Raw genomic sequence first — 26,439 nt, 5'->3', positions numbered from 1 at the left:
AATATTGTGTTTTTTTCAAAATTGTCGCTTTTTTTTGTTTATAGAGCAAAAAAAAAAAAAAAACGCAGAGATGATCAAATACTACCAAAAGAAAGCTCTATTTGTGGGAAAAAAAAAGACATCAATTTTGTTTGGGTACAGCGTCACATGACTGCGCAATTGTCAGTTAAAGCGACGCAGTGCTGTATCGCAAAAAGTGCTCTGGTCATTGAGCAGCCAAATCTTCCGGGGCTGAAGTGGTTAATGAAGAAACATACTTGGTGGTTCAGAGGCTGAGTTTGACCTGCTTTATGTTGCCTAAAATTTTCATTGGACTCATCGTGTTCGACTGAGATGTGTTTCTGCAGCAAATGAATAGTAAACGCAGCATTTGAGAGCAACCCTTAAAAAAGACAGGACACCTTTTTCTAATTATCGAGTGGTAAAGGGTTATAGCCCCTGACAGGTTTTAATTGTTGTCTGTGCCATCATTAAGGATGTTTCCCTTTTTTTATGTCTCAGTGGTCAGCATTGCAGAAAGTGAGGAGAAATCTCTTCAATATGGACACCCACATAAAACAAATTACAATGTGCGCTGTAATGTACAACACTAAAATCATTTAAAAAATACATATCCATGCCATTTACACACTATAATTTATGACTGTAAATGTGGCAGAGGGAGAATATACAGCAGCGGAAAGGAACCAGTAGCTTCTACGAGGGGTGGATGTCTGCTCTCAATGTGCCTAGCCTGCTTTTATGATGAAGGTTTTTCTATTTAGGCTATTATTGATATACTTTGGTGTATATCTATGCTCTTTACTGGCAACATTTAGGTAGTGCAGCACTTTAGCCTGCTCATAATATTTTTAGGCAGCAAGTACAAGTTAAGCGCAATAGACCATATCAATGCTTGAACAAAAGGTTTCTACATGTCTGTAGGTTTTGGAACATCCATATAAATCCCTGGCCTGCTCACTGTTCCTGTTATTTTTCTGTCTGTGGCATGCTTTTAGCTGCCCATACATGGATCTGCTGTACAACCACCCTGTCAGATTTTCGCTGCTTGATCAGCACTGCGGGCTATAGCCTGCAATGCAGATCTATGTATTCCAAGACCTCCTGCTCTTTAGCTCCTTTGTCACCTCATCCCCTGCTCGCCTCCAGGACTTCTCCAGAGCCTCTCTCATCCTCTGGAATGCTCTACCCCAATCTGTCTGACTATCTCCCACTTTGTCCACTTTCAGACGATCACTGAAAACTGATCTCTTCAGAGAAGCCTATCTGGGGGGGGGGGGGGGTCTCCCTACTGTTAGAATACAGTGACACAGTGGAGAGGATTCCCCTATCCACACATTAGGGGTCACTGGTTGAACAAAAACTGACTAATCTATAGGTTGACTTATTCTTTTGCCGGAACACCATCTGCCCTGACCTATGCTTCTCATTCAGGTCTGCCTAAACACTGCCTGCCCTTGGTCAATTTGTGAAAGATGCTCTTGCTTAACAATTATATACTTTACTTCAGACCTCTTTGCAGCTGTACCAATAAATAAAAAGCACTCCTTTGACTTTTCTCCTCTTGGCAGGACACCCTACCAATCGTTAATAATTTTTACCTAAAACAAATTCATTAGAAAATGTTTATGTATTACAAGAACAGAACAAAACTTACAGGTAGACCAGGTAAAAAGATCATTACATATTTTTGTGTTAACCTAAAAAAGAATATATGTGTTAATAACATATGGATAGTTTATTCATACATCTATTATCTTATCAACTGATGTGGTAATTTCTGCTCTTCCTTACCTACTTAGGGCACTTTCACACTGGTCTACTCCGCCAGCGGATACACCTGCTTAGCGGGGGATCTCTCTGCTGATCCCCGCTGAGCACGTGGATGACTGGTCAATGTCCACTCTGCTAATGCAGAGCGGACACAGCCCGCTTTCCTCTATGGGCGGTCAGATGTAAACACACTGCCTGTTCGTTTACATCCCACTGTCCTCCTGATCTGCCAGATGGATGGGGAATGGATCTCCTTCCATCTGTTTTAGGCAGATAAGATCAAATATTGCGAGTGTCAGCAGACACATGTCCGTTGACATCCGGCACTCCATAAAAACTGACAGGTGGACCAGATCGGCCCACCCATGTGAAAGGGGCCTTAGTGTGTAGCAGCGTGCAAAACAAATGTAAGGAAGAATAGGTACTCAAAATACACCTCTGATTGGTACGACAAATAGTTCCACAGAAATATTCCAAGTGGAATTTCAAAACTGATCTCAACAATTGATTAATGCATGGATGGTTGTGCTACAGAGAATGTGGCAGGCAGAATAATTCTGATATGTTAGAACACTGAAAAGGCCAGAAAACTGAACCATATACTAAAGGTTTATCAGGTTTCGCCCATGATTGAAAGTTTGTAAATAATAAAATCATAGTTGAAATACATTCTGATTTCCCTTAAAGCATAACTCCAGTTTATGTATTTTTTGTTTTTAAATTGAATAACTTGTCCAGCCACTAAAAATAAAAAAAATGCATCTATTGCTTCAATACTAATGCTGTCTTCAGTGCTGTCCATGCAGAAACTCCACTGCCAGCCTCTTCTGTATTGAATAATGGCAAGCTTCATTTAACCAACTTTCTGTGAGCCCAGGCAGTCAAGGACACACCACCTAGGGATGATTTACTTAGTCAGCCTGGGCTCGTAGTACAATAGTGCAAGGAGCTGTTCTGACATCATAACATCAGCATTCTTCTGTAGTGTTAAAGACCCCCCCATTGCCATCACAGTGAGAGGAGGATCCTGAGAGGATCTCACATGACCTGCCACAGGACCTGAGGAATTTTGTATAAAGGGAATTTTTATACAACAGCTGCAGGGTAACAGGGAGTTTTCTTAAAACTGGAATTCTTTTTTAACTGAGTAAATGTATTATTTGTTTCATACATATTGTCTGTCAAAGGTAAGAAGAAGAAGGGGATAACACTAACCTGGCGACATCTGGATTCTGTTTGCACAGTAGCAATACCTCCTCTGTGTTAATAAGCATTGCCCAGCAGGGGAAGCAGCACAGCATTAGAATAAGAATTCCTCTCTGCAGGATTGTTCCCACTCGCTTCAAATTCTTGCTGCCATATGTCTGAAAGAATGCGCATTTACATACATGTGAAAATATATTCTAAATATATACTTGCGCTAATATTGTACAAAAAATATATAAATAAGTGCGTGCTATACTGTCAGGTCACCTTGAGGCTAGGTGACAGATGCACACCGTTGGGATCAGGAGTGCACCACAAGGCAGTGGACCCTACGGCTGACTGCTGCGGATGGGAGTCCGGGTATAAGGAAGGCAGGGTCGCTGGAACACCAACACGGATCCCACCGGGGTTAGAGCGTAGGATTCCCTGGGGCGCGGAGTCTAAGAGCCAGCAGGTGTTCACCAGAGCCTCTAGAGGTGAGGATGGACTGGGCTGCAACTGGCTCCAGGTCCCCCAGGGTCCCCCAGCTCACACCCACAGTAGGCAACAGAAGGATAAGGATAGTAAAGGAATAAGCCAAGATCAGGGCCACAAGCAGACAAGGACAACAGGGTACACACCAAGGTTCAGGGTCACAGGCAAACAAGGATAGATGGGGACACGCCAAAAGGTCAGGGTCACGAGCAGACAGGAATAGTATAGAACACGCCAAGGTCGGTAACAGAGATAAATGTAGAGCACACGGCAGGCAGGAACAGGAAGCCAACACACACAAAGGTTGATCAGCAGGGCTGACCTGCAGTGCAGAGGTTAATATAGAGTTTTCTGATAGGAGCTGGGGTGGAGCCATGCTAGTGGAGAGTTAATAAAAGCAGTCAGGTGAGAGACAGCTGGTCTTTGGAGATGAACACATGGAAACAGGTAGGCTGACAAACAGACTCTATTGCATAACCATGACATATACACAAAGTGCTAATTCGCTTGATAAAATGCAAAAATATAAATATAGCGCTCGCAAACACAATTAGTGAAAAAAACAAATGTAAAGTATATAATAAACAAAAAAGTCCAAATAAAGTGAAAGTGTTCCAATCCAAAGTGAAGAAAAAGCAAAGTGCTTCAGAGATATTCAGGTGTGCAACAACACCCCCTCATGTGTCCCCACTCCCCGGATCCAGACGACCCCCAGCTTTTCAGTCTAGGGGTCACTTTAGACTTAGTAATAATATCCAGGAATGGCAGATTTGGTGTCAGGTCATCATCAGATCAAAACTTCTTTGTGAAGGTTCTCAGCCAAACAGGTACTATCACTTATTTTCAAGGTTGCTTTATTATCCTGGCCCTGTTGTGAAGTGACACCACATTTCATACTGTGTGACAGGGATTGAAGATACAGATTCATTTTAAGAAATCAGAAGTAATGGAACATGTGTCCCTTGGAGAAGAATGCAGTTTTTTCAGATAGTAAATGATTCTCTCTATTGACTGTTGATAGGTAATTGCCACACCATGTCCAATTCCCCGTTCCCACTGTCCGAATTTTCTTGCAGCAGTTCTGTACAACTTGTCTTCTCTATTCTCTGGAAAGAAATTGTTCCACATGCAATTCTAGGTATGATTGGTGGTCTCTGCAGTACTCAAATTGATGGTGGACAAGTATCATGCCTAACACCTGTCAATTCATGTGACAACAGCGATGGCACAAACACCAAGCCACTGAGCAGATAAATAGGATAGAGCCTGCTTGTGCCAAGACACAGAAAAGGTCTCCTGAGCTCTGCAGAGGAGACATTTGCAAGCGCTATATTTATATTTTTGCATTTACATACATGGCTATAATTATCTCATTTAATAATATGCTACCTAACTAATAGAAATTGATGCAAAGTTCTAGCCAAAATGGCTAAATACACAGTTGAAATACAACTCCATAAACTGCTTTTAGGGTGATACCACCAATAATGCATGTTAACTGCAAAGCAGTATACACACATTAGCACGTTGCAGTGCCTATCATTTTCAGTGGTACCCTGATGCCTTATGGCAATGCACCTAGTGTACCACAACACATGGTAACATAGTACTGCACCTTCTGGTGTGCTGCATGGAGCAGGGCAGATTGGTTTTCCGTTCTGGTGCATTTGCAGCTCATTTGTTTGAATGGGCTGCCATAATGCAATGCAAGTTAATATGCAACAAAATTCATGTGAGGTAATCAGTGTGCTTTTTTGGGTCGTGTTTCAATTTAGTTTTAGTCATAGTCTTTTGACTAAAATGCATTTTAGTCATCTGCAATTGTTTTAGTTTTAGTTGTATTTAGTTGACTAACATCTGCAGTAGATTTTAGTCGATTAAAATCGCTAGTATATTTTAAAATGAGAAGGTCTGAGGAGGCCTGTAATGCACAGTGCTCTGGTCCTCTGGACGGTCGGGACTGTTGAGACTCGGGAGGCCTGTAATGCACAGTGCTCTGGATGGTCTTCTGAGGAGGCCTGTAATGCTGCACATTGCTAAACACGCCACACCACTAAGCACACTACGGTCTCTACCTTGCTTGCTGGGAGGGGAAACACTCACGGGTTCTAGAGGTGGAGCTCCAAAGGAAACCGGAAGTTCACGTGGGTAAACATCCCTCCCCCCACATTTTCATTCTGTTTTGTCAATTGACGAAAAATGTGGAGTTGTTTTTGTTTCGTTTTTGTCACTGGACGTATGCTGCTGGCAAAAATGAGGACGGAATTGTTTTCATCAACGAAATTACCACTGGACGTAATGCAAGGTTTCAGAGCAGACAAGTCTGAACAGGCCCTAAGGGCAGCATCTGCCTGGCTGAAATAATAGCTGAAGATAATTACTTTAGCAGGTGAACCCATTTTCAGATATGTAGTGTACTGAGTATTAGATGGTTTGTCCAAAGTTCTGCTTTAATTTAGTCATATTTCTCAGTGAACCTATTATATACATTATGCTTTTAATGAACATATAGAGAGACACTAAACATATATTGTAATTCAACAACTATAAGGTATGTTTGAAACATGTAACATAATAAATGGGATAGTTAAAATACAGTGATGCAAGTAATATATTTTCAATGCAACCCAAATATAACTATAGAATAGCACAACCTTTTTCAACTAGGGTGCCTTCAGATTTCTTCAGGGGTGCCTTGGGAAAATGCCCAAAAAATTGGCCAAAAGTTGTATACAAGCCACAGGTATTCATTGTGCACCAATAAAACCTTCTAGTCGCCAGCACCTTAACAACTAATTACATCACCAGTTGATAAGGAGGACATTGAGCCTCTCCACAGCATCCTTGTTTGCCCCTCTCTGTTAGCACTGGGGTCACATTAGCTGAGAGAAACTGAGGGAGTAGAGAAACATTAGAATACTAGTCGGTACCAATGAGCAAAGTTGTGTTTGCCCTGGAAGAATACATCACCTGTAATGTTGGGAGTCCTACATGTGTGGATGTTGCTGCGTTATGTAAAACGATTAGTTTTGTTTTTTTACATTTTAGAATGGGAGGGCTTTCAGATTGTGCAGAATTTTAAAAGGTGCCTTGACTGAAAAAAGGTTGATAAATAGTGGAATAGCCTATATATATAATAATAAAAATATTGTAAAATTGATACAGCACACACCTCAAAATTTTCTAATGTAAATAGTGCAAAGCAGACAAAGAATAACACCCAATATCCAAAAAATAATCAAAGAAAAGACAATCCAATATGCAGCACCTTGTAATAGTATTTAAATGATAGGTTCATGGGTGTAACGTCAGGCTCCTGCACTTTCTCCTTCCTGCTCGTACCTCTGTACGGGCATTCTTTTAGAAAGTTGGAGGATGTGTGAATAAACTACTAGGGCACTCAACAGAGCCCTTCTAGTTCAGAGAGAACCACAAGCTGTCTGCCTTCTTCATTCACAGATTGTGTGAATGGATGAAGCGGATTTGCAGGTGGGGCCCCACACAGTTGCGCTGATTTTAAAGTGTGACCGTAGGTGCAAGAAGAGGAACCCCGTCTGCTGTCATGGGAAGGGGGGAGTGTGAGGGGGGAGAGATGGGGGGGTGCTGCATAGTAACATGTTACATGTTACACCCTAAATACGGGTGAGAGGTATTACTATAGGTGAATTTATCCTTTAAAGACACTTGCTTGTATCCGTTCAACAGTTTTAGACCTGTAAAGGTCATTCCTCAAGTACAAGTATGAAACACATTTGAAAAAAACACTCTCATAAAGTAAATGATTAGGACAGGAAACATCACCTGAATCTTTTAACACATACCAGTATTCAACCTGATAACAAAATCTAACCTGATACAGAAGAGACACATAATCACAATGTCACAAGAAAATAAAAAAAAAGAAAAAAGAAAAACACTGTAAATAACATTACAAAAATAAATGTAAATCAAATCCTTATTTAACCCCTTGGGTGCAATGGTATCTAACTGAGAAATCCACTTAACCTTCCTTTTTTTTAATCGCAATTTTCTATTCCCCCTCCTCTTAGAGCGGGGAATATGATCAAACACCATACACCTCAATTTTCTGCCATATGTCCACATTGTCTAAAATGTTTAGCTACCTGTAATTCAAACTAAGGAGATTGTATTAAAGATTTATGTTGCAAAAACATTAAACCATCACTATTTCTCTCACTTAGTGGTCTGTAAAACTGATTACAGATTTTGAATGAAAGGCAGGCCATTTGCTACATTTTAAAGCTGGGCATACATAGATCCGAATTCACCTGGTTCAGCTGGAATTGGCCTAATTTCAATCCATGTATATTCATGTTCATGAGAATTCAATCTATTATTCAAATTTTCATACACAAGCTGGTTGGGAAATCTCTGCTTGATCAGTGCATGCAGCCAATGGGCTTCAGTGCTGATCAGTGTACTCCTGACGTTAGGAGAGTCCTGTTGTCAGAATACAAGGACACAGAAGGGAGGGTTTCCCCATCCACCTCGAATGTGTGAACCAGGAAATCAGCTAAATTTTTTTGTTTGGTCTTCTAGCTGAATGAATAAAACTGAGTAATGTATGGCTAGCTTAACTGTCATTTTTACCAAATAAATCATGACACATGGAGTTTGTAGACAAGGGCATTCTCATTCAGGAGTGCCAGGGGCAACATACTGCCTAATACAGTCTTAATGGAGAAACAGTCAGAGGAACGAATGATCAGACTCATTAAGATCCGACTGGACTGCAGACTCCGGTGGGTAAACAATGTACATATCTGGCTAAAGAGTCATAAAATATATTGCTAAAAAACATGAAAAAAACCCCATGAAAATACCTGGGACATCAGTGTATCACATCCAGCACTCATTCCAGAACCAATTGATACACAGATTATATTTATAATCTGTAAAGAAAAGAGATTGGTGAACCATATAGACTTATTCAGTTTGTATTGTACAATGTAAACAAGCTGTAAAGGTGATTAGACAAATACAATGGAGGAACTTACAATAAAACATACAGGAATATTGTAATACTATTGCTTAATAATACAATGCATTTCTTTTTCTCCTTCTCTAAGATGTGTGGTCATGAACCCTATTTCAGGGTGTGAGCAACCAATCTAAACCCCTATTTAACCACTGATTTATTCAAAAACTGTAAAGTACAAACATCTTTGCACTACCATAAACACTACAAACACTGTACAGGAAGTATATTAGGGATAAATTAGAGATTTAATTAAAAAAGAACAAAACAGTTTATAAAAATATCGACAGCTGGGTTACTGGGCATAGAAGAGATGTACCTACACACCTTGCTTTTTAATGCTGGGCACATGCACCCTGTTTCTTTTAACCACTTGCCAACCACCCCAGAGCAGATTTACTGCTACAGGGAGGCAGTTCTGTGCAGAATCACACACATATATATATATATATATATATATATATATATATATATATATATATATGAAGAAAAAGACATGGACCGATGCTTGATGCAAATATTTTCTTTTACTTGAAAATTCCAATCATACAGACATTGAAAGTGCAGCCACTGTACAGTATCGAGCGTGAGTCGCTCTTCATCAGGCTTCTCTGGCTGTGTGTGGAAACCCGACATCGTTCCCTTCACTTATCCCCACCCAACAGACCATCACACCTGTATCAAATCTTACCATTAAACGGTGCTAACTATCTACATTTAAACAATTAACCCATCAAAAACAAATCTGTCTAGTGAACAACATTAAATTACCATATACCAAAAATATTTATAAATACTGGCTTAATGTATCCAACCAAATCTTATCTTCTTATTATTTATTCTCAGGAAGTTAATAACCTCACTCTTCATCATAGTATTTCTATGCCTTATTTATCACATTTCTCAATGCTAATAAACCCGTCTCAGATCTCTTAGCTCGTTCCAACTGTTATTTCTGTCAGCTGATCTCTCAATGGGAATTCACTCCACTGAATCTGAAAAGGATATAACATGTATACATCACTCATCAAAATATCGCACTACCCAGTATCCACATCCTATAGAAACAGGTATAAATCGTAGTCTTTATTCATACCGTCCTGATAAAGAGACTGTAGTTTGTTGTGATATTTTGATGAGTGATGTATACATTTTATATCCTTTTCAGATTCAGTGGAGTGAATTCCCGTTGAGAGATCAGCTGACAGAAATAACAGTTGGAACGAGCTAAGAGATCTGAGACGGGTTTATTAGCATTGAGAAATGTGATAAATAGGGCATAGATAGAAATACTATGATGAAGAGTGAGGTTATTAACTTCCTGAGAATAAATAATAAGAAGATGAGATTTGGTTGGATACATTAAGCCAGTATTTATAAATATTTTTGGTATATGGTAATTTAATGTTGTTCACTAGACAGATTTGTTTGTGATGGGTTAATTGTTTAAATGTAGATAGTTAGCACCGTTTAATGGTAAGATTTGATACAGGTGTGATGGTCTGTTGGGTGGGGATAAGTGAAGGGAACGATGTCGGGTTTCCACACACAGCCAGAGAAGTCTGATGAAGAGCGATTCACGCTCGGTACTGTACAGTGGCATGCACGTCTGCACTTTCAATGTCTGTATGATTGGAATTTTCAAGTAAAAGAAAATATTTGCATCAAGCATCGGTCCATGTCTTTTTCTTCGTTAATTTATGGTGGAAAATTGGGAGACCACCTTGACGGTGCTGTGATCTGATTAATTTTTAAAGAAAAGAAGGTAACCCACCTGAAGTTTTGTGTATATATATATATATATATATATATATATATATATATATATATATATATGTATATATATTAGGGCTGACCAGGCCCTTTGGGTCTGGTATGAATATTAAGGGGAACCTCGAACCAAAATTTAAAAAAAAAATTGCGTGGGGGTCTCCCCAAATTCCAAACCAGGCCCTTCAGGTCTGGTATGGATATTAAGAGGAACCCTGCGCCAATTTAAAAAAAAATGGCGTAGGGGCCCCCCTCAAAATCCATACCAGACCCTTCAGGAGGAGGAGGAGGAGCAGCGTGCTGATGTCACCACCATACCACGCTGAACCCGGAAGGAACGGGCAACAGCTGAAGCCGGCCGGCACTTAACGATTTTTAGCGATTTTTTACTACACACACTGTAAGTGTTATTCTTTTATTTAATTAAAGAGTTTTTTTACTGTATTACGCTATGGAGTATTCTCTTTTCTTGCTTACCTGTGGATTGGGAGCGGAAACATCTTTACTAGGTTAATTTCCTGGAGCGGTGGCACGTGACATATACCGTAACAGAGACCCAGTGGCTGGGGGATACAGCCACTTGCGTGTAAGATCTCTGTGACAGGAGATCTTTGGATCTGGTAAGGGGCCCATTTACTTGAGGTGGAGGAACTCCCTACAACATCACGCTCCTTAGGGAGACAGTGTTTCTTGCATGCCTATATCACTTGAAGAAAGGGTGTCTCTCTCCTTCTATCCATAAAGTTTTTGTATCCATAAGGACTTTATATTCTGATTATATGGACTCATTCTAATTGTTTTCGATCATTGAATCCCTTTTTTTCACCATCATTTTATCAATGTGATCTAAATTTTGCTGATATTGAACTCTTTATAATTTTTTTTTTTCTGTTTATGCTTGATTGTCACTCAGTTGGTTTTATCAATTATGACCACGTTTATTCACTGGTAGCGCAGCCTAATATTTGCATATATATGTATATATATTAGGGCTGACCAGGCCCTTCGGGTCTGGTATGAATATTAAGGGGAACCTCGAACCAAAATTTAAAAAAAAAATTGCGTGGGGGTCTCCCCAAATTCCAAACCAGGCCCTTCAGGTCTGGTATGGATATTAAGAGGAACCCTGCACCAATTTAAAAAAAATGGCGTAGGGGCCCCCCTCAAAATCCATACCAGACCCTTCAGGTCTGGTAATGATTTTAAGGGGAACCCTGCACCAATTTTTTTTTTTTTAAATGGCGTGGGTTCCCCCCAAAAATCCATACCAGACCCTTATCCGAGCAGGCAGCCTGGCAGGCCGCTGGAAAAGAGGGGGACAAGAGAGCGCCCCCCCTCCTGGTAGCCCCCAAAGCACCTTGTCCCCATGTTGATAGGGACAAGGACCACATCCCCACAACCCTTGCCCGGTGGGGGTCTGCGGGAGTGGGCCTTATTGGAATCTGGAAGCCCCCTTTAACAAGGGGCCCCCCTGTTTGAAATGGTAACGTGTCAGAGGGGGCGGGGCCACCCATTTACGTACCCAGGTGGCCCTGCCCCCCTCTGACGCCACGGGGAAGCCATTGGGAAGTCGCCGTGCATCAGAGGGGGGCAGGGTCACCCGGGTACATCACCGTGTGGCCCCACCCTTAGTTATAAAAGAACTGTCATCAGCGCTGAAGCGTCATACGGCAGGTGCCTCCCATGGAGGTGGATCTTTTTTATTTATTTTTTCGGTTCGTCTGCGAAGCAAGAGAAGATGAATGGACTTCGTGGGACATTTTTATTTTTTTATTTTTTAATAAAGGACTTGTCCCAAGCTGTGCCTTGTAGTTTTTTAACATTTTGACACTTTTTTGTGAAATGCTACGGGTACAATGTAAGAAAGGGTTAATACCGCGCTTGGTCTAAAAAACAAACATAGCAGCAACTAATAAATGGGATACATACATATATACAAAATGGAAAGAAAAATAGCTGCGCTAAAGGTTGTACAGGTAATGGTGATAAACCAATGTGAGACAAGTAAAATTAAGAAATTGAAATAATAGTGGTATGATACCCCAAAAAAATAGGTGAATATTAAAAAATGATAATAGGGGCGGGCATGCGCGGATGCCTGAGAGGATAGTTATGCCTGCTTAGAGCTCCGCTCCGAGGCCGTTTTCGCTGGAGGACTACAGGTCCCAGCGACGCCGAAATTCCTCAAAACTACCAGGCACTTACTTGTAAAGCACTCAGGTACTGTTATGCCCTGTACACACGGTCGGATTTTTTGATGGAAAATGTCCGATCGGAGCGTGTTGTCGGAAATTCCGACCGTGTGTGGGCTCCATCGTATTTTCCGACACACAAAGTTGGAGAGCAGGAGATAAAATTTTCCGACAACAAAATCCGATTGCGTCAATTCCGACCGTGTGTGGCCTGTTCCGACGCACAAAGTGCCACGCATGCTCAGAAGAAATTCCAAGACGGAACAGCTCGTTCTGGTAAACTTAGCGTTCGCAATGGATACAGCGCTTTCGTCATGCTGCAATGTTAAAAATGGTTTAATACAGCGCACTCTCTTCTTCTTTATAATGTGACAAGAATTAAGTAGTTTTGCTGCTCATATTCACACACACTTCTCACAAAGTTTTATTTTTGTTTTTTTATTGGGATTCCCTGAATATATTGTTATTAGTTGTCACATCTGACATAATTTTTTTTTTTTTATTTAATTTTTTGGGGGATTTTAAGCCTTTTTTTTAATTTAATGTATGTATTTTTTCAAAGGCTGATCTTTGTTCAATGTTAATTTTATTTTTACTCCAGAATATTTTTGTGTGTGTTTTGTGTGTCAAGTTACCCCAACACCTTTGATATCTTTTATTATTTAATCTCCAGGAGATTGTTTGGTGTTGGTGTCCCTTGTTCATTTCACATTGTATATTTGCAATGTACCTGAATCCTCACAAACAAACTGTCCTTTTTGAAGTAAAACACATAGGAGAGTATAATTCAAAACAAAAATCCTTTATTAAGGGATCAGAACCAAACAAAGAGGAAGGCAACACTGGATCAACATGAGAAATTAGTGAAGCCTGGGACCCCTAGGGCAGACATCAATTCTTGAACATCAAAATTGGTGGCCTGAGGAGTCCATATGTAAGGGAGGGCAGTCTGGTCCAGAATTCGCAGAGATCCGGATAGCAGCAGATGACATCTGTGTCCCCAGGCTGTGGTACCACAAGAGGCTGCATTTTTTGGCCGACCAGACTGGATCCAGGGTCCTCACTTTCTGGTCTTCCTTTCACGCTTCCTTCCCGGCTGTGGCTGTGCAGTTGGAGATGTGGCAGGAGGAGGAGTAGGACCTGGAGGACTGGGAGGACCTGGAGGAGAGGGAGGACGAGGAGGAGGACCTGCAGGAGGAGGAGGACCATCGCAAAGGTGTGTCTGAGCTGTAATTTGGCCCCTCATACCTTTGTTAAGAGCCTCCAATATGAGCGACTCCCACATGGCTTGTTGTCCCTCCTCCATCCTCTGCATTTTATATGCAATGACGGCAGCAATGTCCTCCTCCACGGTCTGTGGTGCTCCCAGGACCTCTGTAGCCCTCCAAAAGAGTCCTCTGGTAGCCTCCTCTAGGGCACTCCTCCTACTGCCACTTTCTCTTTCCAGGGGGGGTGGAGGGACCTGCAGATCAGCCAGCCGGCTCGGCCCGGCCACCTCCTGGCTGAGACTTCCCTGTGTATGAAAAAGGGACATGGTTTTAGTTGTTGCATCATCAATCACAATCCTAAATTAGTACTCCCAACTAACATCTAGTTAACATCATTGATTGTACAAGCAGAAATATTTAGAGTAATGCTATACCTGGCTCAATCTGGGCTCCTCCATGTGTTGTTGCCTGGAAGGCCCAGGTTGGGCGTCAGAAGCCTCAGCCGGGGGGGAAGGAAGCGTGGAAGGAAGACTGGAGAGGGATGGCCTGGGTTCAGTCTGGCCTGCCAGAAAATGAAAATGTAGCCTGTCGTAGTACAACATCCTGGGGACATAGATGTCATCTCCTGCTCCGGATCTCTGTGAATCCAGGACCTTCTTGCGCTCCCTTAGATATGTACTCCTCAGGCCACCAATTAATTTCTTTAAATAGGTGATGTCTGCCGTGGGGATCACCTGCTTCACAATTTCACACAATTGCTCCAGTGCTGCCTTCCTCTTTGCTTGGTTCTTGAAATGGGGGTGTTTAATCTCCCACAGACAGGGCAGCTCCCTTAACATATCTACGAATACTGACATGAAGTCATTGTCTTTCAGTAGCATATCCATGTTCACTGCAAGACACAACACAAGACAAAGCCTAATGTCAGACAAAACTCTCCTAATCTTCTTACAATATAGGCCTCAATGTAGAAGCAGTATAGGCACAAGTTTGTCTCTTACCTTCGTTCTTATGATCGGCACGTCCAATGCTCCTTCCTCCGCTCACAGATCGTACGTAATACGCACGCGTGTTACGCTTTATACACACTGTGCATGCGTGTAACTCCGCCCGCCCCTGACGTTCTTTCTAGTCTATTCCCCGCCCCTTTTCGTTCGGCGCAGTGGGGGAAGAGCACATGGCGGAGTCACAGCAGGTGCGTGTTAATTGCAGGAACGAGGAGGAGGAGGAGGAAAGCCCGGATCCGGACACGTCCCGATCCAGAAGGAGACGTTTTAAGGCCACAAATATGTCCTTTGGGGAGATGTTGGAGATAGTCGACATCATGAAGAAGTCCGACTATGACGGAAAGTATGGGCCTTACCCCAACCCCAATATCAGAAAGGCCAAGATCATGGCGAAAGTGATCAAAAGTCTGCACAGGAATTTCGGGGTACGACAATCGAAAGATCAGCTCAGGAAGTGGTGGTCAGACCTGAAATTGAGAGAGCCAGAGCAGTACCGAAAGATCCAGAGAGTGCTGCAAAAAAGTAAGTAGTTGTGCTGTGTTCCTATTCTTTCTGTCTTTATTCCGTTCGTGCTGCTCCATATGCTTTTATTAATTGTAACGTTTAAAAGGGCAACTTTAATGTTCATGGGCCCATTATTCGTTCGTATCAAACATTTTTCTTTCGGCCTCTAAAACACCATTGTTTAGGCCATATGCATTTTCCCACATTTTTTTTTGGCCTACTTGGATACCAAATATTTGTTTGTGTAGATGGGTTTGTTACTCGAATGAAATGCAAACTAGATTCTGTGTAAGGAGAGGACACTGAGCAGCTGTTTTCACATCTGGACACTGGAGCACTAGTGTGGGACCCAAGAACACCATTTTTATTAGGGGGGCCACACAGGTGCTCCAGTGTATACTATAGGGGGGTCTCCATCTGTGAAGCTTGTACAAAACAGGTAAAGTATTGCAGCTTGACAAAGGGCAATAAAAAAAAAGACATCTTGGAACTCGGCTAAAATTGACAATTATACCCCACTTCCAAGCAATGTTTCCTATTTATAGTTCTGCCATCAAATATCTGTGTGCTAATTATACCATTTTTGTTTTACATAGGGGAGAAAAGACTCGGAGGACACCCCTCATCCGAGGAGACCACAGACCCCCCACCTATGGAAGAAGGGGAAATAACACCAACCCAAGCTGAGCAGGAGGAAGAAGAAGATGTGGTGGAGATTGGCATCACAACAGGTGAGTGTCTGCGACCACAGACTCAGGTAAGAGATGGATGCCGGCAGATTTTTGATACCTGTTTTTGTTTTGTTTATCTCTTTTTAGGTGATCGTGATCCAGATCCTTTCACATCAGAAAGTGCCCAGATCCTGATCGGGGAGATCATGGGGTGTAATGTAGAACTGCAAAACATACAGCAAAAAATCAATGATGTGATTAAAAAAAATAATAACATCATTGATGTTTTGGGGCGAATTTAAAACCCCACAAAATCACTTTTTGGATTGTGGTCCAATCTTTTAAAACTTTTTGCAATGTCTTGAAAAGCCAAATTTGGAGGATGCACACAGTGTGCCAACATGTGCTATCGGCCATCACGGGAGATCAATGGACGCATTTCGGGGGTGCAACCCCTTCCTCAATTATAAAATAGCGTTGAGGAAGGGCTTGCTCCCCCAAAACACGTCCCTTGATCCCCCCTGATGGCAGCTAGCACATGTTCACATTCGTAAATTGGTGTGCATCTTCCAAATTTGGCTTTTCCAGGGGTGATTTCCCCCCATCTGAACGCTATATCAAACCCAATTCCTAAATACTGATGTCTGATATAGCCTTCAGGTTTTACCTAATGTGAACTTTGTAAGTTCAAGTTTTTTGGCTTTCTTGTTGGTTTTACATAGGCCTGTTTTATCTTAAATGGACATTTCGATTTTTGATAATGCTACTCCAAAAATTGTTATACAACAAACATGTTGGTTTGTTTTAAAAACCTTTGGTAAATGCACATGTGATTGTGCAGGTATAAAAAAGTTGCTTACTCAAGAATGTGTGGATTATTGTCTCAACACTACAACACTTTTGGGGTGATGTAATTGCTGTTTTCAGCAAAAATGGGGGTTATTTCCTAAGGGCAAATCCTCTTTGCACTACAAGTGCAGTTTCAGTGCAGTTGCAAGTGCACTTGTAGTGAAATGTGTTTTTGCATTTAGGAAATAACAGCCAACAGTGCTTTGTATAATAAGGTTACACAATCACGACATTTTCTGGACTCAACACATTTCTGTCAGGGTCAGCTAAAACAAACACAAGCAGTAAATGTCCACAAAGAATTTTTTTTTTTTTTTATTATAAAAAGGCTTCACAGATTGTCTGGCATTTTGATAGCCCCCCTACCCGCAAAGAACTCCAGGTGGCGTAACCGGACATCACGGGCACTCAGGGAGGGCAAGCCAGGACGGCCGCTTTCAAGCGCCGTCAGTGTGGTTTGATGTATGATTCCGGCCTCAGGCCCAACTGAGCCAGCATAGTTGGCCGAATGTTTCCTTAAAAAGTTATGGAGAACACAGCACGCGAGTATAATATGGTTCAGTTTATACTCCGCCATATGGATGGGTGTCATAAATAGGTGGAACCGGCTGGCCAGGATTCCAAATGTGTTCTCCACCACTCTTCGGGCTCTGGCCAGCCGGTAATTAAAAACCCTCTGTTCCGGGGTGAGGGTCCTCATTGGGAATGGCCGCATCAGGTGGTCCCCCAGCGCAAACGCTTCATCAGCAACGAACACAAATGGGAGTCCTTCCACATTGTCCTCTGGAGCTGGCAAGTCCAAGCTGCCATTCTGGAGACGCCTGTAGAACTCCGTCTGGGCGATGACTCCACCATCGGACATCCGGCCATTCTTCCCCACGTCCACATACAAGAAGTCGTAATTAGCCGACACCACCGCCAACATCACTATACTATTGAACCCCTTGTAATTATAATAGTATGACCCCGAGTTGGGTGGTGGGACGATGTGGACGTGTTTCCCATCAATTGCCCCTCCGCAGTTAGGAAAGTCACACCGCTCGGCAAAGTGTAAGGCCACAGTCTGCCATTCCTGTGGCGTGGAAGGAAACTGTTGAGGAAAAAACAATAAACATTACTATTTTTACTCTGAAACATGGCAAGCAGATTAGACACAAACATTATGGGGCAACCTCCAGATAGCATTTATTAAGGGGAATTTAACAACGCCAAAGTATAAGGTACACCTATCATATTCCCCCCCCCCCTCTCAAGATAATAATAGGATCCCAAAAATTTAAACAGTACCATTTGAAAGTATACAGGCAGGCCCTTGCACTACATGCTTTGGGGAATTCATCCATAAATCTGAGCACTAAAGAGGTGGGTATAGTGTGTATGGGTTTGGCAAAGTCAGCAGATAGATGATTGAGGATAGAGAATTGGGATCAGCTGACTTAGCAGTTGGGGGAGGGAGGGTTACTAAAAATTATTTGGGGACACCACAAAAAAAAAGCCTCTGGCACTCTGCCTGAATTTAAAGCAAAAATAACATTTCTAAACATTTTAGGGGGTGTTTGGGGTAAAGCACTGCTATGGAGCTGATAAAATACATTGTTAAGTGACTACATGAGGTGAATATAGGCCAGGAGACACCATGCTGGGGAGGTTAGTGAAGGGCAAATATGTATGAAGGACCTAAAATAATAATTACATAAAAATCCAGCATGCTGAGAACAAAGGGGACATTCACAGCATATTACAATCATGGTAATCAGGGAATGAGGAAAGAAATACAATACATTAGCAAACATTCAATACAATAAAATGTGATATAAAAGGATAAAAATCTTACCTTCATATACTCCTTCTGTAGGACCTGTATGATGGCAGAACAGGTCTCAGGGATAATGATCCCCAGAGCCTGGGGGGAGATGCCTGTCGAGAACTTCAAGTCCTGCAGACTTCTCCCTGTCGCCAAATACCGCAGGGTAGCGACCAACCTCTGCTCCGGAGTGATAGCTTGCCTCATGCAGGTATCCTGCCTGCTGATATAGGGGGTCAGCGAAGCCAACAGACGGTGAAATACGGGGTCCGTCATCCTGAGAAAGTTCCTGAAATCATCAGGATTATTCTCACGGATCTCACGGAGCAAAGGCATATGAGAGAACTGGTCACGCTGAAGCAACCAATTCTTGGTCCATGAACTCCTCCCCACCCTGTTCATGAACTGGACTTGTGTCAAGGTCAGGACCCCAACACCAAGCCCCCGCACAGCACGAACTCTACGAGGAGTACGCATACAAAACATGGCTAGAAAACGGTCGGCTGCTCAGAACGAAGTAACAGAACGCACTGAAGAACAGCAAGGCCTGTGAAGAGCGACCTGAAAAACAGTAACGAACAAACAAGAATACAATGACTACTTAAAGTCACGTGGAACTTGCTGCACGCACTGAAGAGCAGATACAAACCCACAAGCACAAACTGAACGGCAGAAAACGATCTGAAAGCCACGAGTCTGAAAAAGCGCGAATCGTCTCTCACCAAACTTTTACTAACACGAGATTAGCAAAAGGAGCCCAAAGGGTGCCGTGCTTGGTTCTGAACTGGCCTTTTCTAGTCTCGTCGTACGTGGTGTACGTGACCACGTGGTTGGCGATCGGAAATTCCGACAACTTTGTGCGACCGTGTGTAGACAAAAAAAGTTTGACCCAACATCCGTCAGAAAAAATCCTAGGATTTTGTTGTCGGAATGTCCGAACAAAGTCCGACCGTGTGTACGCCCTATTAGAATGGTTCTGAAGGGTACCAAATCTAAATTTAAGTCAGGCAACATTAAAGAAACGCCGGCCCGGCCGATATCCAAGATGGCAGCAGCAGTTACCTCACAGCCCAGCACTTCACATACTGCCAAGCCATTGAAACTTAATACAAGCACTATGGATTTTTCTGGAGAGTCTGATTCAGATATAGGAGGCTCACAGTCAGCATCACAAACAGATTTATTTTAAAAATTTGAACGAATATTACAAAAAGCCCTGAAACAGACGTCAGACCACATAACAGATAAATAACAAGGGAAATTAGAGAATTGGGGCAAAGAACAGCTGAGTTAGAAATAAGGATGGATGATCTGGAAAGCCAAACACAGCAATATGTATCAGAATTTATGAACCTTAAAGAAGAAAATGCTGTATTACAGTCACGTTTAGAGGACCAAGAGAATAGGGACCGTCGGGCCAACTTACGGATAAGAGGTATCCCTGAGACTGTCCTTGATGTTCAATCCACTCTTACCGCACTATTTCAGGAACTACAACCTGGTATCCCAATAGAGAGATTAGAAATGGATAGAGTACATAGAGCTTTAGCTCAACGTAAAATAAATGGTCCTCCTAGGGACATAATTGCTAAAATGCATTATTATCGCACTAAAGAACAATTGCTTGCAGCAGCCAGAGGAAAGGATTCTCTCACCTTTCAAGGTCATGTATATAAGCTTTTTGCAGACCTTTCTCCTATTACAGTGGCAAAAAGACGTGCACTCAAACCCCAGTTACAAGTACTTCAGCGTCATCAAATTACTTATCATTGGGGTTTTCCTTTTTCGCTCAGATTTACACATTTAGAAACTAAATATGTATGTCGCTCTTCAGAGGACTTGCAGTCAGCCTTGACTGAGTTGGGCCTAGTGGACCAGGATTCATCTAAAGATTTACCACACAGAAGGTCAGCCTCAAGATCACCTCAGCAAAATGCAACAGGAGTCCATAACTCTTCCACCCATTCGCGTCAGAATCTACATAAGTGAGGCCGCTTTGACAACCCTTCCCCTAATAATGAAGATTCAATGGACTGATTTTTTTTTTTTTTTTTTTTTATACATCTGCTAAAGAATGTCTTCTATCCGAATCTTCAGTATTATATTACAATCTGTGTAAGTGAACCCACTATCCACAATACCAATGTTTCAGGTTTATGGACTTCCAGTCTAATCCTTGTTTCTAATGATTATATCATCAATAATCTTTTGAGAAAATATAATTTTTTTTTTTTTTGACAGATTTTAATAATCACTTTTTGATTATCCTTTGGTACCAGGATATGACTAACACTTAATATCCTATCTGTTAATAAAATGTATGTGTATGTATATAAATTTATATATGTATGCATATGTGTATAGGTGCATATATGTGTGTATGTGTGTATGTATGTGTTTGCATATATATTTTTTGTTTATTTATTTATTTATTTATTTTTCAGTCACGATTACCATAAAAATAAACAATCTTAAGGCCGGTAGAGATTTAAATAATTTAGTTTGCCTAAGATGGCGTCTAGTATTATAAGTTATAGTGGAATATTTTTATGGAGCTGTGGTTCTCTGGCGAAGTTCGTCCTTTTGGAACTTCTTGTTGCCCCCCTCTCCATCCTCGGATTCTCGCTACTATTATGTGGGAGTCTGTGGATGGTTTTGGAGCCTCTTGGGGTTTTTTTGATTGCTCCTCTAAGTTGCTCCCTTACCCTAGTATTTTGTTTTTCTTTATGCTTAAAATGTTATCGTATTAGGGTTACTCGATTGCAAATCTATTCTGTCCTTTCTTCTCCTTTTCTTTCTCTCGGGGTGGTGTCCTTGGCTCTAGTTATTAATTGTATTCTATATGTTGTGATAGTCATCTCTGATCTATTATGGCCCCGATAAATATTTTATCCTTGAATGTTCAAGGATTTAATATCCCACATAAACGCACAAAAGCAATGAGATCTTTCTCAGCCAAGAAGGCACACATAATTTGTTTGCAGGAAACTCACTTTACAGATAAAGCTACTCCTAAATTTGTTTACCCCTCTTATCCACAATTTTATACCGCCTCAACCACAGTTAAACAACGAGGGACTCTTATTGGATTTCATCGTTCTATGCCATTTACCCTTTTAACACAACTGAACGATCCGGAGGGAAGATTTTTACTTCTCACAGGTTATATATTGGATATGGCTGTCACAATAGTATCATATTATGCACCGAATAAGAGACCAGAATCCTTTTTGTCCCATCTTTTCCATATTGTAGAAACCCACAAATTTGGCACTGTAGTTTTATGTGGAGATTCAAATGCAACAGTTTTCCCCTTCTTAGATAAGTCTCCTCCGGCACCCATCAATAGGTCAATTAAAGTAACTCTTTAACATCTACTTGCTAAACATGGTTTGGTAGACACATGGCGAGAGCTTAATCCTACTAGCAGACGTTTTACACATTATTCCTACCCACATAAATCATTCTCACGTATAGACCATATCCTAATCCCTTATAGCATGACCCCTGAAATTTTATCTTCAAGCATTCTACCCTTTACATGGACAGATCATTGTGCGATACGCACATTCATTGCATCTACAATACCTAGGTCCCACGATACTAATTGGTGTATTAATGACTCCACATTAGCTCACCCTTCCCGTCGAAGTGAAATTGAAATAGCACTAAATGATTATCTCTATTCCAATGACACCGGAGATATTTCTGACACCACGTTGTGGGAAGCTCACAAAGTGGTTATTCGTGGTAGACTGATACAACAAGCTACAAACCTTAAAAGAGAACGTAAACTTTTGTTTGCAAAGTTGGAAGATAACTTTAACTCTTGTCATTCTGCCTTTCAATAATCCCCGAATGCCATTAACAATGCTAAATTAGACAAAGCCCGTCTTGATCTGGATTTATTTTTAACTGACTCATCAGACAAACTCATACGTAAACGCCAACATATTCAATACCTTAATGCCAACAAACCCACCACCTCTTTGGCAAGAAATTTGAAATCAATAGATCAAATACGGACCCCCTATACGACTGAAAATGTCACGTGACGCGTATACTAGTAATCCAATTAAAATATTAGAAGTATTTTGATCTAATTTAGCTAAAGTGTATTCCTATGCTAATGATTTCAATCAAACCAATGCAGATACTTTTTTCTCCAATATTAAACTCCCTACTCTAGCTAATGAACAACGAGAGAGACTTGAGCGTCCTATCACAAATATTGAAGTTCAGAACGCTATAAAAAGTTTGAAACTTCATAAAAGACCAGGCCCAGATGGGTTTTCGGCATCATATTATAAAAATTTTGAGCACATCTTGACTCCAGTCTTGACTAGAGCCTTTAATTCTATTTTGGCAGGACACTTATTTCAATCTGAGACACTAAAATCTATTATAGTTATTCCCAAACCCCCTTCAGATACTACTTCTTGGACTAATCATCGCCCTATATCCCTACTCTATTTAGATATTAAATTGCTTGCCAAGATATTGGCATCTAGATTGAACAATATTATCCGTCAACTTATACACAGGGACCAAACGGGTTTTATGCCCAAGAGACAGGCAGGAGATAATATAAGACGAACCCTTTTACTCATTCATGCAGCTAAATCCAGACGCATCCCAACCTACCTCTTATCTTTAGACATCAAAAAAGCATTTGATTCAGTCATCTGGCCTTATATGCAGTATATGCTTCAAAAATGGGGTTTTGGAATACATTTTCTGACCTGGGTTTCCTCTTTTTATAACAAACCGAGGGCTTTTATTAAATATGCTGGCTACAAATCGGCAATGCTGGATATTAGAAGAGGCACGAGACAAGGCTGCCCCCTATCCCCGCTGCTTTTCGCTCTACTTATAGAACCTTTAGCACAATTAATCAGATCTAATCCAGACATCAAAAGGTATTGAATTAGGTGGTTACCAACACAAACTTTGTCTTTTTGCAGACGATATTCTTATTTTTTTTATCTCATCCCCACATTTCCGCCCCCAATCTTCTTAACGTACTTGATAAATTTGCACATATTTCAGGGCTCTTTGTAAACTCCGTTAAATCAAATGCGCTAAATATATCTTTATCATTATCAGATCTTCAACAGGCTCAAATTTCTTTACCATTTAATTGGGTCTCTCTTCAATTACCATATTTAGGAGTATACCTTACATCCTCACTTTCCGACCTTTTTGCAGTCAATTATCTACCTCTATTGAAACAAGCCACAGGCCTTCTGAAACAATGGTCCTCTCTCCCATTGCCATGGTTGGGATGGATAAATACTATAAAGATGCCGTTATTACCGAAATTTTTATACTTATTTAAAGTACTTCCAATCTCTATACCATCATATTTCTTTAGAATTACACAACGTAAAGTGATGTCGTTCATTTGGGGTAATATTAAACCCCGTATATCTAAATCTACTCTTTACCTTAGCAAAACATGCGGGGGGCTTGGTGTTACCAAACTTTTCCTCTTATTACCATGCTGCACAAATATCAATATTATCTAAATACCATTCTAGGGAAGAAATACCCCTTTGGGTAGCTATTGAATCTATTGATAGCGACCCCATATCTGTAGCCAATTTGTTATGGATGCAACCTAGTGATAGATCTCATCTACTTAACCTCATTACGAAACATTCGTTAGCTATTTGGGATAAGTTTGGTAAATCTCATATGCTTCAATCTATACACAATCCCCTTCTTTCTTTTCTAGGGAACCCAGCCTTTTATCCTGCTTGGAAATTTCCAAAGTCATTTTCTGCTTGGTCCTCTACAAACTTGGTTAGATTATACAAGCTAGTCTCTATTGATAATTTTCAAGCATTCTCTACTTTATGTGATAACAATGAACTACCTTGTAATGAATTATTTCGTTATCTACAAATCAAAAATTTTTATACGCCTCTCCTTAGGACCGGTATTACACTTAATCAAATGTCTCAATTTGAACATATCTGTATGAGTGATCCACATGTTAAAGGGCTTATTTCACTCATTTATCAAAATCTCATTAATACTCCTAATGATATACTTCCCTCTTATACCGCTAAATGGGCAACAGATTTATGACGGACGTTCACCATCGATGACTGGTCTAATATATGGCTGGCTACCAAATCCTCATCCCCTAATTGCTTTGCTCTTGAAACTAATTTCAAAGTTTTGGCGCATTGGTATTTAGTACCAGCTAGAATAGCAAAATTTACTCCTTCTTATCCTAATAATTGCTTCCGAGGTTATTCCTCACCAGGTACCCACTTGTATATATGGTGGCAATACCTGATTGCTCAAGAATTCTGGAAAAACATATTTGCTATGGCATCTAAAGCTTTAGAAATTCCTATAACACTAGATCCAGCCATTGCACTTCTAAACCTTAAACCGGACAACATAACCTGTAATCAATTCAAATTGCTCTTTCAAATCAATACTGCAGCCAAACAAACCATAGCCAAGGCATGGAAGACTAATACACTGATTGTGGCGGAAGTCAAACATAGAACGAACAAAGCCCTCATTTTCACAAAAATGACAGCTATTGAAGATAATAATATTAATAAATTCCGTATGATTTGGCAGCCATGGGTTAAGCACTTTTTTTCTTCTGATTTCAACCAGTCATTGATGTTACCTCATTAAAATTCCTGTAATATTGATGTATTATTGCTTATCTATGTCGGGAGTCGGGACACCACTTCAAGGGATTCTTTCTTTTCTTCTTTTCTCTTCTTATCTTACTATCTGTTTTTCTTAGATTCCTTTAATTTCTAGGGCAAACCTATGTCATTTTTTTTAGTATTCAGCACTAAGGTTATAATGCCCGTATAATTCTTATATTCTATTCTCTTCTTTCTCTACTAACTTTTCCTTTATTATTAATTACACTAATGATAATTTTGGGATACTTTAACAATTTACTTAAATGACTCATATCTCATTATCAATGAGTAATGCCTTTATGCATATTAGACTTTCACAATTTTTCTCCTTCAATAGTTAAGTATAGTCAATAATTTGTAATGAGAGTATCACTCCTTTTTCTCGTTTTCTATTTAATTTTTTTTCTCTCTTCTCTCAGGTATACTATATGGACTAATTCTTATTTGTAACAACAATTTCAATTTTGAATATCCATGCCCCCTACCTATCCACAATTTGAGCTCATGAGGGGTGGATAGGTGATCTGGAGGCATGCTTTATATATCTCATATATAAATATCGATTCATATTTGGGTCCACAATTTATTAACTAATTTAAATTATATCTATTATCTCTGCTTTCACCTCGCCTGCGAGAATTGTTTTAGTAATGACTATATAGATATGTCTCTATTGTTCATATATGTATCCCTTGTTATGATATCTGATATACTTTGTCTTTTCTTATGCAAAATTTCAATAAATATATTGAACAAGTAAAAAATGATAATAGAATGAAAAATAAAAATAAAAAATGAATGTTAATGAAAAAAAAAAAAATCTCACAATTTTTTTGTAACTTCCACTCACTTTAACCACTTCAATACAGGGCACTTATACACCTTCCTGCCCAGACCAATTTTCAGCTTTCAGCGCTGTCGCAGTTTGAATGACAATTGCGCGGTCATCCAACACTGTACCCAAACTAAATTTTTATAATTTTGTTCCCACAAATAGAGCTTTCTTTTGGTGGTATTTGATCACCTCTGCGGTTTTTATTTTTTGCCAAACAAATAAAAAAAAAAAAATTTGAAAAAAATAAAAGTTTTGTTTTTGTTTCTGTTAAAATTTTTTGTAAATAAGTAAGTTTTCTCTTTCACTGATGGGCACTGATAAGGCGGCACTGACAGGCACTGATAAGGTGGCACAGATGAGGTGGCACCAATGAGCGGGCACTGATGGGCACTGATGATGGGCACTGATATGCGGCACTGATGGGCACTGGTAGGCGGCACTGATATGCAGCACTGATGGGCATT

The 26,439-nt window shown here is 40.5% G+C and overlaps 1 protein-coding gene across 1 annotated transcript in view; it reads right to left on the bottom strand.

The window, feature by feature from the left end:
• Nucleotides 1-26,439, bottom strand: part of LOC141128077 (multidrug and toxin extrusion protein 2-like) — a 281,272-nt gene that overhangs the window by 151,626 nt on the left and 103,207 nt on the right. The window contains exons 3-5 of the mRNA XM_073615142.1: nt 8,298-8,366; nt 2,989-3,137; nt 1,658-1,700 (exon numbers count right to left, since the gene is read on the bottom strand). Of these exons, the coding sequence (XP_073471243.1) occupies nt 1,658-1,700; nt 2,989-3,137; nt 8,298-8,366 (261 nt within the window). The remainder of the gene's footprint in view (nt 1-1,657; nt 1,701-2,988; nt 3,138-8,297; nt 8,367-26,439) is intronic.

This window comes from Aquarana catesbeiana, linkage group LG02 (assembly GCF_042186555.1).
Source record: "Aquarana catesbeiana isolate 2022-GZ linkage group LG02, ASM4218655v1, whole genome shotgun sequence".
In the NCBI taxonomy this organism is placed as follows: Eukaryota; Metazoa; Chordata; class Amphibia; order Anura; family Ranidae; genus Aquarana; species Aquarana catesbeiana.
Note: the sequence above shows the minus strand (reverse complement) of the source record. Positions and strands in the feature narration are given on the sequence as shown.